The following is a 19,054-nucleotide window of genomic DNA, read 5'->3' as shown; positions in this document are numbered from 1 at the left end:
ACGGTGTCTTAAATATTTCGTCATTTTCTGGCCAAAAAAGCATTACTAAATTTAAAAAAAACCAATATTAGCATTGATAAAGGTCTGAAAGAAGTGAATTTAAAAAAAAAGAGCCACATTGATCGGTTTCTTGATACCCCATTAGCACTGAACGGACGTGTTAATGGAGACTGAAGCTTGGTTTCACAAATTGGAAATCATCCAAACATTTCAGTTAGTGACAGAGACTTAGAGTCTCTGTCACTAACTGAGACTTAGAGTCTCTGTCACTAACTGAAGATGTTTAGTATGTATCGGGGTCTGTTTTAAATTGCTTAACAAATTTTTAATAAATATTCAAATACAATAACCAAATGCAATTAACAACAAATCACCCAAAGCTTATTAAAATGTTAATTCGATGAACAAGATAAAAATGCACACATTTTAGTTATCACTGAAGTTTCAAAACAACACTTTTGCTCTCACACATTGACCATTTATTATTCACACACCTTAGTTAAGTATGAATTAATTAAACAGAACTAAATAGAATTAAAAAAAAAAATTCTTAAACACTTACATGACCTGGATCAAATCTGATCTGTTCTTCTGTGTTCACCGTGTGTAAATGCTTATCATTTATTTGAAGTTCATTCGTTTTCATATTAAAATTAAACGGTGTTGAAACTTCATTATTCAATGAGATCTCAGATTCCTTGAAAAATGTGAAAATTATATACAGTTAATAATTTTTTTTTTTTTATTCTGATAAACTTAATAATACCATTATATAAAAATCACACATCACAAAATAAATTAATAATAGAAACATGCATGCAATTGCGCACACGCACGATTCTGCTGGAACTTTCAAAACCTATTCTATTCTAGTTTGATTCTACATTTATTTATGTATGTATGTTCTTTTTAATTATGTAATGTATATGTTTGTAATATGTACGTTTCTTTTTAAATTTACTGAAATATTTTATTTTTTTTTTTACTTAGAATGTTACCCATTAAAAAATAGAATGATTAGTTCAATATATATGATAAAACCTTTCTAAATTATCCAGATTTTGCCTTGCAAAGGTCCATCTGGATAATTGGGTTCCACTGTATGAAAAATCTAAACCCTTACCTCGTCATTTTCAACTTTTAAATTTTCTGATTTAACTAAATTGGTCTCTTCAATTGCTAAAGGATCTTTTGGAATATCATCATTAATAACATCAAGCGGTTCCTCTTTAAGTTGTACTAAATCTTTTTGCTGCAACACAAAAACAAAAAATGAATCTTTTTGCTGCAACACAAAAACAAAAAATGAATGCTACAAAGTAATTATGTTTATGATTTTTGGATAATTTATGTTACAAAGATAAATTGTATTTCCAATTCACTTACCACATATATTAACAGTACAGCCATAGTTAAATTATTACTATTATTAGGTGACTAATGTGTCAGGTTTTGTATAGGAAAACCTAGAAAATGTTTCTTTTGCTTAATGTTATCCAAATTTAAAAATACTGCTATTCACCTCAAATTTTTCTACAAATTGTTATCTTTTACAATCAAATAAGCTGTTAAACTGTCGCGGTAATTCTCTTGATTTAATCTTACTGACATTAGTGTTAATATTGCTTATGATGAAATTTTTTATCACGATAAATATCATTTACCTTTAGAGATAACATTACCTAAGATTTTGAATTCTACTCTTACATCGGATAAATACATGCCAGACAATAAAAATATTAATTTTGTAAGATTCAGGATTTACTAAAAGAAAGTTTGATTCCAAATAATAGTTATTTATTGGTGGTGACATTCAGATATCAATAATTATTGTCCTATCAGCAAATGGAATGTTTTTGCCAAACTCTTAGATAAGTTAAGTTTGTATGAAAATTAGATCTTGCGTACAGAAATTTATAGTTCTAAAAGAAATGGTTTTTTACAAAGTAAATCTACGCAAATAGAATTTATGTGCACATATGGAAGATATTGTTGATGCGCTAAATGATCTTATATTCATGCAATCTATAAAGATTTTCATTATGCGTTTGATATAGTTAATATAAAATTAATTAGAAAACTTGCAGCGTGTGGATTTAATAATAAATTATTGTCTTAGATACATTCATTTTGTACAAACAGAATTCTCTGAGTTAAAATTGATAATTTCATTTCTAAGCCTATTTATGTTAGATCTGGAGTAAGACAAGGCATGCATTTGGCTTCAACAAATTTCCTACTATTTATAAATGAGTTTAGTCTTGGATGCTGGTTATAAGTCGGTTAAGTGGACTGTATAATAAAATACACATTTTGAATGAAACTGACACTGATTGACATTTTGATTGTATAGACTGACACTATTGTACACCATTACACAAAAGAAACTGTGATTATAACCAATGATGTTATGTCCACTACATGAATCCAACTCAACTACACTGAGCGAGCAACACACATAAACAAGGGAGGGGGAGAACGCCCACCACACCACACACATAAGAAAAATATCTAACAAATTTAATTATAAGCTATTTGCAATTTTTTTATTATTTGCGGATGATATGAAATTGTTTAAGCTTATTACAAATCTAGCTGATATTCAGTTACTTCAAATCGACTTGAGCTCTGTGTATAGAGATAGAAGCAGGAGCTACTATTGGGAGTAATAATGATGATGATATTAAACATGCCCGACTAGTATGGATTTGTTGAGCTGAATTATGCGTTGAACAGAATGGCGGTCACATTAAACAACTGCTTTGAAGAAACGTTGGCAAATTTAGCAAGTTTTCAATAATTTTTAGAAAAAAACCAAAAAATATGTGGTTTTTATTTTTTGAAATCTATTTTTTATTCTTTTTTTCTGTTATTGATAAGTTTTCTATTTGTTTTCATTTACATTATGTTGTCCAAACATTGCTGAAAATTGTTCTATTTAACATCAAATCACTTTCCCAATCAAGACTGTGTGTTTTGTTTCTAATTAAAGTTGAACTTTTCAGATTTGTATTTAAATTTAATAGACATTATTTACATAAATTTTCTCAGACGCAAATTCTCTGCAAAGTTAACTAGAAATCTTTCTTTATTTATTGGTAAATTAACAAAGTTATTTTATTCCAAACCTAAAACAAGTGTACTTTCTGATAAAAATGTTTCATGTTTTACCGCATTCTTCTTAAAAACTAAGTGAAAGAGAGGTGTATTACAATTACCTAATTTCTTACATCAAACACCATAAGGAAGCACAAAAATTTTTGTACAGTTTAATTTCACAAAGGAAGCAGAAAGTACAGCAAAATGTTTGTGAGGCAAATCTCACAAATGAACAGTTTTGTGACCTATGTTTTTATGAACTTTTTTCATATTTTTGGCGATATAATCATCTTCCAAGAGATTGCTGTGCAATTTGTAATCACCTTGCGTATTAAGTGATTTATTTTTAAATGATTTTAGTGATAATACTAATTTGGCACCGATTCTGATGAAAACTCTGAATACGGATCAAAATTTGACAAACCAGATATAAATGAAAGGACAAACAATTAGAGTGATTCAGAGGAAAGTTATGATAGAAATATGAATTTGTCTGATTCTGTTGGTAATTCAGCTGATATAAGTAATGGCAGCAATACTCAAGATTTATTGTATTCCTGATCAAATAGAGTATTTTGAAGTAGACAAGTATGCATCATTGGAGCCTCCAACGCTCCAATGTTTTCAACAATGCACTAGACAATGATAACAGTGAGACAATTAATCTAATCTAACTGCAGTTAATAACTTATATATAAGATGACATTTTATGGGGACCTGCTGCTGAAAACCAGTTATTTTTTCCAAATGCCTTTTCATTGTTAGTTAATGATGAAATAACAGCAAAAGTACAGACGCAAACCCCCAAGAATAGTGTAATACACTTTCATCAATTATACCATTTACAATTTATTAGTCAACAAAACAAATTGTTATGCAGACCAAAAGATTCAATACAACCAATATAAATAAAATGAAAATTTCTTTGGGATAATTTTTTGGATGGGTCTTGATAAAAAGGTCTGTTATATTCTACAAGTCTGTTATATTCTAACCAGGATAGTAAGCTAATGCCTCACAACAGATTCGAGATTCTTCTGAGAGTACTTCATGGTTCAAATAATGAGAATGCACCAGAAGGTGACAGACTGTACAAAGTTCAACAACTCATTGACTAGCTTCTCCCAAACATTCAAAATGTAATGAATTCCCAGGAAGAGATGTGAAAATAATTCCTTTCACAGTACAGCTTGTTTTAATCAATACAAGCAAAAGACATCACCATGGGGTGAAACTTTTCAAATTATGCCTTGTCTGTAGCTACACATGGAATCTCATGATAAATGCTGGAAAAGAAGCAATTTCAGGCAAAGGGAATGCAGAAAATTATGTGTTGAAGCTTGCTAGACCATTACTTGAGCTGGAGGAACAATTTATCGTTAACAATTTTTACATAAGTGTATTGTTGGCTTCTCAGGTACTTGACTGATGTACACATGTTGGTACCTTAAGGGTCAATGAAAATGCTAAATCCAAAACAAGTAACAGACCAAACTGAAAAAAGGTAAAGTAGTTACAGTCCAATGTTCAATAGCAAGCCGGCCTCTGTGGAGTGAGTGGTAGCATCTCGGCCTTTCATCCAGAGGTCCCGGGTTCAAATCCCGTCAAGCATGGTATTTTCATACACAATATAAATCATTCATCTCATACTCTGAAGTAATGCCTAACAGTAGACCCGGAGGTTAAAAAAGAAAAAAAATATATATATATATAGTTTTGAAATGGAAAAAAACAGGGATAACACATCCCTGTTATGATTTCAACATGACAAAGATGAAACAGTAACAAAACAGAAGAGAGGGTTCATTTCCTACAGATGTTTGATCATGGTGTACAGGTAACTGGATCAGTCAAGTTGGATGTACAAAAGACTGCATCAGTACCTAGGCTGATCAATGAAGAGCTAAGAAGTCAACAGCAAGACGGAGGTGCAGTGGCTGCTGTAAAGTAAAGAGGCAAAGATAAAAAAAGCTCAGCAAAAACTGTCAGTGTGACAACAAAGTGTTCTGTGTGCGATGCCTTCTTTCGTCTTGACTGCTTCAGCACAGCACACTCACACTCAAGTTTTGTGAAATGAGATGACTAATTTTGTTATCTCATAAACCTTTGATAGAAACTTCATTATCATGATTTTTCATGATCAATGGTTGCTTCTATTAGCACCATTATTGGTTATGTACATTATAACACGAATCTACTGTTGTCAGTTTTAAACTGTTCATTCTTTGGTTCATTAAGTTTCCTTCCCTGTGTTGTGTTTTTCTAAAATGCCTTGATGGAATGGGTTACTGTAGTGAAAGATTTTTTGTTTTCTGGAATCCTTTCCATTTTCTTTTTTCCTGGGCACACAACAAAGTGTAATTTTCATTCCCTGTTAGGAAATTCATATAGTATGTAAATAAATATTAAAAACCCAAAAGTAAAATAAAACCAGCAGTAGATCTCGACTGTTCCTCGTATTGATTCAGATGTGTGTGTTAGAGAACACTGCATCAAAAGTTAGATGACTTCATTGCTACGTAAGTGTAGATCATTTGGTTTGTCTTCCAAAGTCATCTCACCATTTTCCACAGGGTTTGAATAAAATGCACCTGTAGCAAGACAGATGAATGAATGATAAACTACATCTAGCATTCTAACAGCGGTGGATCAAGTGTATGAATAAGCAACACTGCCGTACTCCAAGCAGGAATGGACTAGAACACAGTAGAAGCGCAACATGCATACTCAATCAACTCCCCATTGAGTATTAGATAAAACTCTCTCTGCATGTCTATCATTTTTTTAAATTCTACTTTCAGCTCCTTTAAATATATTACACGCATTAGTCATTGGTCAAACCACATTCCTAAAAATCTAACCTCTGTATATATTTCAACTGGTTCACCATGCAAACAGTTGAGAGTCAGTATTTTTCCTCAAACATGAAAAGCAGATGTATTTCATCTTCTCCAGAGAAAACGCAAATCCAGTCATTTTACGCCACGATTCTAAATGGGTTATTTTATTTTAAGAGCAGTCTCTCACTAGTACCCATTGGGTTGGTCTAGTGATGAACATGTCTTCCCAATTCAGCTGATTTGGGACAGCTCCAGCATTCAAGCCCTAGTAAAGGCAGTTACTTTTATACAGATTTGAATACTAGATCATGGATACGAGTGTTCTTTGGTGGTTGGGTTTCAATTAACCGCACAACTCAGGAATGGTCAAACTGAGACTACCCACTTCATTTACCCTCATACATATCATCCTCTGAAGTAATACCTGTACAGTAATTCCCAGAGGCTAAACAGGAAAAGAAAGTCTCTCGCTAATAGATAAAAAGTTCTAGATGCTATGTAAACTGAAAAATCATCAACAAATAAAGAACACATGACTAGTTTTCATACTTTTTGTTTTAATATTTATAGCTACGGCAAATAAAAGTAACACTTCGGACACTTCCCTGTAGTATTCAGTTTTCTAGTGTGAAACTTTCGGATATCATATTTCAACTCAAAAGGGCTGACTACTGATGAAACCACTGATAAATTCAAGATTTCCTTGTATACTTCATTCACACAATGTATTTAGGATTCCTCTCCTCCAAGCCATGTCATACTTCTTTTGGACATCAAAAAATACAGCAACCAGGTGATGGCAAAGTAGAAAGATGTTTTGAATAACAGATTCCTGGGCAACTAAATGATCGATAGCTACCTTGCCGGAAACTACATTGTTCAGGGGCAATCAGGGTGTTTATCTCAAGGTACCAGACTAGATGTTGGTTTATTGTTCATCAACTTGCACAGGGTACTGGTCAAGGATATAAGATGGCAACCTGAAAAACAAAATTTATCTTTACCAGGTTTTAGTACAGGAATCACCAATGCTTCTGATCAAGAAGTGGGAAACACCTGGTCAGAGAATATTTTATTGTAAATAGACAAATAGTAAACAGGAGGTTAGATAAGTTATACTAAACATGATATTTCCATTTGCAGTGGAAGTATCATGAAAAATATTCAAGGCATACCTCAGGTATTGAAAAGAAAAAGGACATTTAACACATTATGCGATTCTCCGATAATAAAAGGCACACTTTTTACCTGCAACTTATACCTCATAAACTCAGGACAGTATGATGATGTTAAGTGAAACTGGCCTAAAAGAGTAATTAAAAATGTCACCACATCAATTGATGCTATAACGAGGATGCCATTGCTTTTCAGTTCAACAGTGGTGACTGTCCTGACCCACACATGGCCTATACTTTTCTCCAAACAACAATGATTGAGTTGTCCGAAAAATGGTATTGACATAATTTAGCCATGATTTCTATTTAGCACACTGCAACATTCGATAGCGCACAGCTTTCACACTGTGGTAGGCGCAAAGCACTTCTATCATAGGCCATGATTGAAATTACATAAAGCCCTGCAACGATCCTTTAATGCACTTCTGCATTCTTTGTTCCACCAATTTCTGTTCTTCTACCATCTGGAAAGTCAAGGCACCTGCTATTATATTCACTTGCACTGTCAAATATCAGGTGTGCAAAATTGGAAAGTTGGTGGATCGCATCACCACTTCAACTGAAATGGCTAATTGTATCTTTGTATCCGATCCAGTCTGCTTACCCAACCACCCATCTGAGGCAAATCCTTACTATCAACCAAGATAACAACCAGTCTGTGATCGCTTCCAAAAATGTTTTTGGAAACATGCCGTTTACGACAGTAAGAATGCTGAACACGACAGATCGATGCACGAATGTGTACCTATTTGCAGAATGCAATCACAGTTTGGTGCCAATTAATGACATAAGAGTATTTAGTAGCTCCAAGCTAAAATTTTGATGCTGTACAAATATCAGGAAATACAATTTTAAAAGATGCACAAATATCTTCACACGAATTTAAGGATAACTTATTTTATACAACATTGAGAACCCACTTAATCTAGGCCTTAGAAACATAGTCTTTTTAAGAAAAAAAAGTAACTTTGTTGTCATTTTGTGTATATGAAATCTAAGATTCAAATATATAATTTGCTGCTGAAATGCTATAACTCTGATCAGAAGATCCAGGCAAAGGACACACAGATGTATCACGACCACTGTTCTCACAACAGATGATCAAAATTTTAGTCCACCGAGTTGAAGTACCACTGGGAGATAAAAATGTTTTCAGTGAAGGCTGGAATTCCTTATCTTAATTATTTCATTATACTGCTTTTCTTTATTGTGCGAAGACAATGCCTTTTGGCCCATATTGCCCAGTCCGAAGATGTTTTTTACACACATTGCAGAAAGCATGATACATATGTCTACCTCTTCTCAACCGACTGAATTCTAGGTGTAAGTTTATATCTAACCACTGTTGATTAAATAGTCTTTTAAGATAAAATTTATAAGCAATTAATAACCAAAACACAAAAAAATTTCAGGGTGGTTTGGGAGAAATTCAAGAAAACAACATATAAATTTTTCAATAACTTTTTGTTAAAATTTCACTGGTGAAAAAATTAACTGCAATTTGGAATATTCCACCTTTAATATAAAGGATAATTGGGGTATGAAAGTAAGAGAACAGAACATGTTAATGGTTGCTTGAAGCATGTAGTTGCAATGTGCTGGGCGATGGGATCACCACTTCCCAATGCCAGGAAAGTATATCAAATATATTTTGGCATAACTAAAAATTAAATTAAAATTTAAATAAAATTAAGATTGTGTTAATTATCAATAGATAATTAACACAATCTTAATTTGGTAACAAAAATCCAATTCTCTGAAATTTTTTCCTGATATTTTTCTAAAAATTCTTGAGTATTCCTGACTAATTTTATATTTCCTGCCTGTGGGAAGCATGTATAAGTTATCTTACATCATGTTTTTTAGAATTAAATTCTCTACAAGTTTTGTTTCAAAGTTTTTTGTGTTAACTAACTATTGTATGTCAAACATAAAAAAAAAGTTTTTTTTTACCAGAATTTATTGATTTTCACTGTAGATTTCTCAAAAGCTACTGAAGATACAATTCTAGAACCGATTTTATTTGATTTTTCAGATGATTTCAAAAGAAATCTTTAATGTTTTTATCTAAGTTTTATTGGTTGTATTTACATTAATTCACTCAAAATTAAATCTCTACAAGTTTTGTTACTAAATATTCTGCATTTATAAGTCATTTAACAAAGCTTTACTACAAACGTAAAAAAAACTTGTTTTTCAACACCAAATTTTGTGTCTGAATCTTAAAAAGTAATGGAGTTGCAGTTCTCGGACTTATTTTACATTTCCAATTCCCCAGCTGAAATTACTTAAGAAACCAGCAACTTTACTCCTTATTTAGGGTCCTAAAAATTACAGTAGCGCTTCTTTTTATTAGAAGAGCTGAAATCCAAGTGAAATCTTTCCCTAGCCGTAACTCGAAAACAAAATGTCTCCAAACCTATGTTTATATGAATCTTTTTTCATTATTTTCACCATTAGAATATGTCCTGAAAGTTTCTCCATTTCTTCCTGGGACACTTATATAAGTTATTAATGACTTATTAATATTACACAGAATTTCACGCAGTTCTCGAACCTTTACTTTTATGTTAGTATAAGAGCTTCTATTACTTACTTTGTGAGCAATTTAGATTCTCTATTAAATAAATACTTCTTTTAATCAGACATCAGGTATATTTTAAGTATATATAAAAATAAAAAATATAATATTTAAGAGCTATAAAACAGTTGACAGATTTAATTACCTAATCGTCTGTATGGATTATTTTCATCAGTTGGTTGATTACTAATGTCATAAATTGCAATATCACGAAGACGTTGTAATCCTGATCTTACTTGTGTTGGTAAAGTTGCATTTTCTTCTATTATTTTAGATGCTTTAAACACAGTCTGTAGATTTCTATCAACCCAGTATACTTCACCTCTATGAACTGCTACCCCCATACGATTTGGGAGATTTCTTCTAATTATCTAAAATATAAACAAAGACTCAAATTTAAAAAATATATCACTACTTCAAATTTCCTTCTATCAGTAAACAAATTTTACATATATTTACTTAAATATTAGGTCTAGAATCACAATAACATTATATAATTAGGTTTTTAAAAGAGCTGTAGACAATAACAGCTAATTTATTTTATTTTTTTCTTTTAAATTAAATTCTCAAAGGATTGTAAATTTAAATAGCCTGATTTTACCTTAGATAGTACCGTGAAGAGAATCCATTGAACACTGGTAACAAGGGAAATTAAAACCAATTAAAAGGAATAGTATTTTTAACTTGTACCTTAAAGGATCAGCAGACATAAATAAACAAAAACTTTAGTCAGGTCATAACATAATTAAACATCACATAAATTACATCAGGTATAGTATTTTTGCATTTCAATATCAAAAAGGAACTGCTTTATCATTTGTTAAAGGAAATCAGATGGAAAAATCTGAAAGCACCATCACACAGTTCAAAATTATAGACAAAAAACAGAGGTAGTAATAATCCACATTAGTGGATAAAAATAATAAATATTAATAAATTTTATTAAATATTAATAAAATATTAATTTTATAAATTAATAGTGAGCAGCTATGAAAAAATAATAAATAAGTATAATCAGCAAATAATAATAATAAAAAATTCATGCATTTTTTTTCTAAATATTTGAAAATGTATAATAAATATGAAATGAATATCCAACAAATTTAGCTTTTTCAAAATACTCTTAAAACCTCATCAGTGCATTAATATTGTTTGAATAAAAGGGAATTTTTAATTTATTTTTAACACAATTATAACTGCTAATAACGCAATAATCCTCCTCTATGAATCATGAGACCTTGCCGTTGGTGAGGGGGCTTGAGTGCTCAGGGATACAGAGTAGCTGGACCGAAGGTGCAACCATATCGGAGAGGTATCTGTTGAGAGCCAGACTAAGGAATGATTCCTGAAAGAGGTCAGCAGCTCTTTCAGTAGTTGTTAGGGGCGTGAGTCCGGACGACTTAAACGGCCGTATCAACATCACTCAGTCCTCTGAGTACTGCGCAGCTGAAAGCAATGGAAAACTACAGCTGCTTTTTTTCCAAGAAAATGTGGCTCTCTGCATTTTCACATAACAATAATGGAGGCGCCTTCCTTGGTAAAATATTCCGGAGGTAAAATAGTCCCCCGTTCGGATCTCCGGGTGGGGACTACTAAGGAAGGGGTCACCAGAAAATTAAAAAATAACATTCTACGAGTCGGAGCGTGGAATGTTAGAAGCTTAAAAAAGGTTGGTAGGCTAGAAAATTTAAAAAGGGAAATGGGTAGGACAAATGTGGATATAGTAGGAGAATTAGTGAGGTTCGGTGGGAAGAGGAAGGCGACTTTTGGTCAGGTGATTTTAGAGTAATTAACTCAGCTTCAAATAATGGGCAGGCAGGAGTAGGTTTCGTGATGAACAAGAAGATAGGGAGGAGAGTGGAGTATTTCAAAACCCATAGCGATAGAATCATTGTAATAAGGATAAAATCAAAACCTAAACCGACAACGATTGTTAACGTCTATATGCCTACAAGCGCCCATGATGATGATGAGGTAGAGTGTGTATACGAAGAGATTGATGAAGCAATTAAACACGTAAAAGGAGATGAAAATTTAATAATAGTTGGAGATTGGAATGCAAGCATTGGAGAAGGCAAGGAAGGAAATATAGTGGGTGAATACGGGCTGGGCAAAAGGAATGAAAGAGGGGACAGACTTATAGAGTTTTGCACGAAGTATAATTTAGTAATTGCCAACACCCAATTTAAAAATCATAATAGAAGAATATACACTTGGAAAAAGCCAGACGATACTGCAAGGTATCAGATAGATTATATCATGGTTAAGCAAAGATTTAGAAATCAACTCCTGGACTGCAAAACTTACCCTGGAGCAGACATTGATAGCGACCATAATTTGGTGATAATGAAATGTAGATTGGGGTTTAAAAACCTGAAGAAAAGGTGTCAGATGAATCGGTGGAATTTAGAGAAGCTTGAGGAAGAGAAGGTAAAGAAGATTTTTGAGGAGGACATCGCAAGAGGTCTGAGTAAAAAAGATAAGGTAGAAAATGTAGAAGAAGAATGGGAGAATGTTAAAAAGGAAATTCTTAAATCAGCAGAAGCAAACTTAGGCGGAATAAAGAGAACTGGTAGAAAACCTTGGGTTTCAGACGATATATTGCAGCTGATGGATGAACGTAGAAAATATAAGAATGCTAGTGATGAAGAAAGTAAAAGGAACTATCGGCAATTAAGAAATGCTATAAACAGGAAGTGCAAACTGGCGAAAGAAGAGTGGATTAAAGAAAAGTGTTCAGAAGTGGAAAGAGAAATGAACATTGGTAAAATAGACGGAGCATACAGGAAAGTTAAGGAAAATTTTGGGGTACATAAATTAAAATGTAATAATGTGTTAAACAAAGATGGTACACCAATATATAATACGAAAGGTAAAGTCGATAGATGGGTGGAATATATTGAAGAGTTATACGGAGGAAATGAATTAGAAAATGGTGTTATAGAGGAAGAAGAGGAAGTTGAGGAGGATGAAATGGGAGAAACAATACTGAGATCTGAATTTAAGAGAGCATTAAAAGATTTAAATGGCAGAAAGGCTCCTGGAATAGACGGAATACCTGTAGAATTACTGCGCAGTGCAGGTGAGGAAGCGATTGATAGATTATACAAACTGGTGTGTAATATTTATGAAAATGGGGAATTTCCATCAGACTTCAAAAAAAGTGTTATAGTTATGATACCAAAGAAAGCAGGGGCAGATAAATGTGAAGAATACAGAACAATTAGTTTAACTAGTCATGCATCAAAAATCTTAACTAGAATTTTATACAGAAGAATTGAGAGGAGAGTGGAATAAGTGTTAGGAGAAGACCAATTTGGTTTCAGGAAAAGTATAGGGACAAGGGAAGCAATTTTAGGCCTCAGATTAATAGTAGAAGGAAGATTAAAGAAAAACAAACCAACATACTTGGCGTTTATAGACCTAGAAAAGGCTTTCGATAACGTAGACTGGAATAAAATGTTCAGCATTTTAAAAAAATTAGGGTTCAAATACAGAGATAGAAGAACAATTGCTAACATGTACAGGAACCAAATAGCAACAATAACAATTGAAGAACATAAGAAAGAAGCCCTAATAAGAAAGGGAGTCCGACAAGGATGTTCCCTATCGCCGTTACTTTTTAATCTTTACATGGAACTAGCAGTTAATGATGTTAAAGAACAATTTAGATTCGGAGTAACAGTACAAGGTGAAAAGATAAAGATGCTACGATTTGCCGATGTTATAGTAATTCTAGCCAAGAGTAAAAAGGATTTAGAAGAAACAATGAACGGCATAGATGAAGTCCTACGCAAAAACTATCGCGTGAAAATAAACAAGAACAAAACAAAAGTAATGAAATGTAGTAGAAATAACAAAGATGGACCACTGAATGTGAAAATAGGAGGAGAAAAGATTATGGAGGTAGAAGAATTTTGTTATTTGGGAAGTAAAATTACTAAAGATGGACGAAGCAGGAGCGATATAAAATGCCGAATAGCACAAGCTAAACGAGCCTTCAGTAAGAAATATAATTTGTTTACATCAAAAATGAATTTAAATGTCAGGAAAAGATTTTTGAAAGTGTATGTTTGGAGTGTCGCTTTATATGGAAGTGAAACTTGGACGATCGGAGTATCTGAGAAGAAAAGATTAGAAGCTTTTGAAATGTGGTGCTATAGGAGAATGTTAAAAATCAGATGGGTGGATAAAGTGACAAATGAAGAGGTATTGCGGCAAATAGATGAAGAAAGTAGCATTTGGAAAAATATAGTTAAAAGAAGAAACAGACTTATAGGCCTCATACTAAGGCATCCTGGAATAGTCGCTTTAATATTGGAAGGACAGGTAGAAGGGAAAAATTGTGTAGGCAGGCCACATTTGGAGTATGTAAAACAAATTGTTGGGGATGTAGGATGTAGAGGGTATACTGAAATGAAACGACTAGCACTAGATAGGGAATCTTGGAGAGCTGCATCAAACCAGTCAAATGACTGAAGACAAAAAAAAAAAAGAAAATAACGCAAACTCTCATCTTCCAATATAAAAGATTAGGTAACAGAAGTAGTTCTTTTTTTCTTTTTTCTGTTTAACCTCCGGAACCACCGTAAGGTATTACTTCAGAGGATGAATGAGGATGATATGTATGAATATAAATGAAGTGTAGTCTTGTACAGTCTTAGGTCGATTGTTCCTGAGATGTGTGGTTAATTGAAACCCAACCACCAAAGAACACTGATATCCACGATCTAGTATTCAAATCTGTATAAAAGTAACTGCCTTTATTAGGATTTGAATCTTAGAACTCTTGACTTTGAAATCAGCTGATTTGCGATGATTTGAACCACTAGTCCAACCCGGTGGCTTAAGTAATAGTAGTAATAGTAGTGTAGGTATAAATTGTTCATTGTTTCAACAGTTTATGATTATTACAATACCAGAAAGTGTGTAGAACATCAAATTATATAAGGCATTTAAACAGAAAGAGTAAAAATTTGAAATAATAATTATCATTATATGATGATATAATTTCTTACCTAAATTTTAAAAATGAAAAATATTAAAAACTGTTTCAAAGAACCATTTTTTGTAAATATTTATAAAAAGGTAAACATTTACTAGATAATATGTGTATCTCCACATAATGACTATAGAATACCAGATATTCTTTTATATAAAATCTTTTGATAAAATTGCCATTCTAAAATATAATGGTCAGTACTTTGCTTTTAGTCTGATGGGATTTTTTTGCTGTATTTTTACTGGGAACCATGTACAACATCTTTTGTGAACTGTTTCAAACAACTTGTAATTTTGGATTCAATAGGTTATTAGCATAGATCTTTCTTTATATTATATTACCTGTCTATTTTGTCCATTGAATGAAACTTTTTGTATGTTATCCAGTTTTACATCAACCCAGTAAACATCATGTGTTAACATATCAACAGTTAAATCACGAGGTGTACCAATACCAGATGTAACCATAGGTTGCCAGTGACTGCCATCAAGATATGCTTTACCGATACGTGGATATGACCATAATCAATCCAGTATAATAACCTAAAAACCATTGTTTAGTTTCATTAATAATTCATGCTTTTAATTCAAGTTATCTAATTCAAATACTTATAAAATATTACAGAACGAATAGATATATAAATCTAAATAAAAATTTCTAAACTGAATGCAAAAGCTTATATAATTTTTGTATGATAGATATGACCATTTTGTAAATATTTCATAAATAATTATCCAAAACACATTTCATGCAACTTGGACAAACTTTGAATTACTTATAAAAACGTTTATATGTATTTTAATATTTATTTTTATTACTATTTACGTGTACTAAAGCTGCACTTTTTGCAGTTGATAAAGGTTTATCATTTTTTTCGTCTCACATGAAATTTCAGTCAAAGTACCGGCTACCTCCAAACTTTCTTTGTCAAAGACAGACACTTCTCATGTTCTGAAAATCGATGATGGCATCCTTCCAGTTGTTAAATTTCTCACTACAAAGTTTACCTAAGGGTTGCATGCTAGATGCAACACCATTTCTTGGAGCAAAAAGTGCACAAAATTTACAAAAACTCCCTCCCTTAAATTCAGAATATGTAAGACACTTCCAGCAGTAAAGCCATTTAAACAAAAATCGCAGATTTCTCTTTCCTTTTGTTGGAAAAACAAACCCTGGATTTGGTTCCCAGATATTGCTCAAACATCCAGTTTCTTGTTCATTAGACAAGAAACACGTAAACACTAATATCATAAGTGTGTAGTCCACTGGAACTTGAAGATGTTGAAGCTTCCAGAACCAGAACAATACACTTATCACTTCTAAATGATTCAGCGAGCATGTTAACATTATTGAGTGATGTCAATGTACATTCAATACCAGCCAAGTTTACACAAGAGGGTGTGAAACTAGTTTTGAGAAGAATGTTTGCGACAGCATCGACATGTTGCGTCAGCGAAGAAATATTTGGCAATGTGAAATTTTCACTAACATTACAAGAATCACTACTGGCATGCCACTTTTCCTAAAAAATTGTAAAATTGAACTTTGAGGTCACTTAAATATATTAAAGAACACGGAACGATAATGTGAAGTTTCTATTTAAAAATATGAAGTGTGAAATGCACACAATGTTAAACAAACATTCCACAACAAAATTTGAACTCAAACTAATGAGTGAATACCATTTGACAATGCACAATATTTCATATATGCACTGCTGCCACTGCAGAGCTGTCCTAACAATATGTTTTACAAGTAAGTTTATATGGTGTCAGCCTAATTTTAATACAAGGTTGGTATTATAATCATACCTTCTTATTAATCTTCCCTCTCTTTGATGATCTTCCCTCTCTTTCAGTAGACCAGGAGGGGTATACGCTTTGACACCAACCATGCCAGTGACAGCACTGCCGCCTTTTCAGAATGCTGAATGACGGCTACTGTGTCATATGTTAAGTGATGTACTGTATGTGACGCAGCTCCAAGTACAGGGATTACATTATTGAAGAAGGAATGGGATCTTATGTTAATAGATTTTGTTACTCTGACAGTGAGAAATTAGAGGAGAGAATGCAATGGATTTTTAAAAAGATGTTCCAATATATATGTGTAAGTTTATAGTATTTTTATTTTATATAGGCATAATATTGAAAAGTACTTGAACCTTCAAGGGGGCGGGTTCAAACCTGGTAACTCCCCCTTGTGTATTCCACTGACTGGGGCTGATCATGGGAGACTAAGCGCATATAGCTTCATACTCCCAGAATGATTCCCCTTTAGTTCATCCCTTGAAGTCCTTTTGGTGCTATCGTCTTTTAGCCTAACAGGAATACATCTTCCAGGAACCCTAATGTTTGGAGGAAGCAAAGCACTCTCCCTTCTGGAGGGAGTCACATGAGCTGGCTGATTACAACTGTTCCATTTACCGAACTACAACAACTAAAATATTAAAGAGTGCTAACAATGGCATCCAGATTCAATTAAAATTAATATTGGCGAATTGGATTTAAAATTCAACATAGAAATCAGAATGATTTCTATTGTACAAGACTCCATCCAATCAAGACTGATTGATTTGTATGCTATATTGTTAGCATCCAGATACCTTGTACATTTTTCTTGATTGGGCCTATAAGAAGCATCAGCCCTTGTTCATGTAGCTTTTTACATCTATGAGTCACCAGATAAGAATTTAAGAATTTATTATTAATTAGAACCCAAGAAAATAATGTTGGTTGGATACAAAAACAATGAATCATTAGTGTTTAGATACACCTGATTCAACCAAGCCTCAAACTCCTACTAGAGAAGGATAGTCACGTAGCTCTATTTTCTTCTCTTCTATTTTCATGACAACATTAGCTTGTTATCTAATTTGTAGCTATCTTTGGCATTCTTAGCAGTCAGTAGCCTTACTTTAATAGTGAAAATAAAAATGTATAAAAACCAAATTTATTCTTATTTTAAATTAACCAATGTAAAGAAAGTTACATATTTTTTTTTTTCATGAAAATATTGTCGCGTGTTTATGGTTCATCAAGGATAGAGTAACAATGTAAAATTTTTTGCAAATACAATTTATTATCCAAAAGACAAATAAATAATAATAAATAAATACCAAAATAAAGTCAAATTTACTACATATGTTATAATGACTGCTAGAAGCTAATATTGCATTAACAACTAGAAAACAATAGAAAAGTCTAAAGTTCATACCATTCACTTTCAGCAACCATTATTACTTTTACCCTTAATAAAAAAACTACCCTATATGAATGAATATAATACTGTCATTTTCATTTCTGTTACCAATAACACAACGAACAACTCCTGCGCACATTGGAATACTGTCAGTGTTATCACAACTGCACCGAATGTGGCCTCACAGTACTACTGATTCTATCTGCTGATCCCTGGCAGTATTTATATTCCCTGGCCTACAAAATCAGTACCTGACTCGTCCCTTTAATTGTTGTAGTGTAATAATTTTCATTGTCCGTGCCCTTACATTTTTCTATAAATTCTTTTCCCGATCTGGTAATTCTTCTGGTCGAACAAAAGCTTTTGGTGATGCCATTGTCTGTATTACAAGGAACAAATTGTTAAATGGACCTGCTATTCTAAGAAAAGAATCCCTTTTAGTTCCTTCTAGATTTTTCTTTTTCAATATTATTAATAGTACAATTTTTATTACCTTAGGTTAACAACACAGTGTACTGAGGTGGTGAAATGGATTAACTTGTCTTCCTTCCAGGAGGTAGAATGTTTGAGACTTGGCTGGACCAGTTATATTTTAACACTAATGACTTGTCAATACTGTCTTTTAGTGTACATCTGTTGCCAGATGTTAATTAACACACCTTTGCTTGGTGATCCATAAATATAACAAGTAAAATAATATTTATGACACAACCAAGGGATCCAGCTGCCTGTGAGCTTTGTATCAACAATGCAACATTAGATATTTAGAAAATTCCAGAATATCAGGCAAATAAATCAACCATTCAATAGAAGAATTTCAATTATTGTACTCAAATGCAATAAGACCATCTATGGTAAGAAACATGTACAAGAGATTTTTATCCAAATTGATCCATTGGTTCCTAGAACTAAGAACCAAAAATTTATTATTATGCATGAATAATTGTTTTTTTTTTTAATTTAATTGAAAAGATTTAGGGATGACAAAACTGCATAAACCATGCAAAATGTCAATACCAGAAATGTTTATGATTATATTACTCTTTCCTTTAAACAAAGCATGAAAAAGTTATATGGAAAATGTTACAACCTGAAGTAAACAAAATTAATTGAAAATGACAAATAAAAATAGTAACAATTTATAAACATCAATCTC

General features: G+C 32.4%; 1 protein-coding gene across 4 annotated transcripts in view; it reads right to left on the bottom strand.

Annotated features, from left to right (window-relative positions):
- Positions 1–19,054, bottom strand: part of LOC142332238 (low-density lipoprotein receptor-like) — a 35,079-nt gene that overhangs the window by 5,266 nt on the left and 10,759 nt on the right. For 2 of the 4 annotated variants that reach the window (XM_075378540.1, XM_075378539.1), the window contains exons 2-4: positions 15,039–15,239; positions 1,124–1,252; positions 563–697 (exon numbers count right to left, since the gene is read on the bottom strand). In XM_075378540.1, the coding sequence (XP_075234655.1) occupies positions 563–697; positions 1,124–1,252; positions 15,039–15,164 (390 nt within the window). In that variant the 5' untranslated portion in view covers positions 15,165–15,239. Of the gene's footprint in view, positions 1–562; positions 698–1,123; positions 1,253–9,840; positions 10,067–15,038; positions 15,240–19,054 lie in introns of those variants that run through there. The other 2 variants (XM_075378543.1, XM_075378542.1) reach the window with 2 other exon arrangements.

The sequence above is a fragment of the Lycorma delicatula genome, chromosome 11 (genome assembly GCF_047948215.1).
Source record: "Lycorma delicatula isolate Av1 chromosome 11, ASM4794821v1, whole genome shotgun sequence".
NCBI classification, from domain to species: domain Eukaryota; kingdom Metazoa; phylum Arthropoda; class Insecta; order Hemiptera; family Fulgoridae; genus Lycorma; species Lycorma delicatula.
Note: the sequence above shows the minus strand (reverse complement) of the source record. Positions and strands in the feature narration are given on the sequence as shown.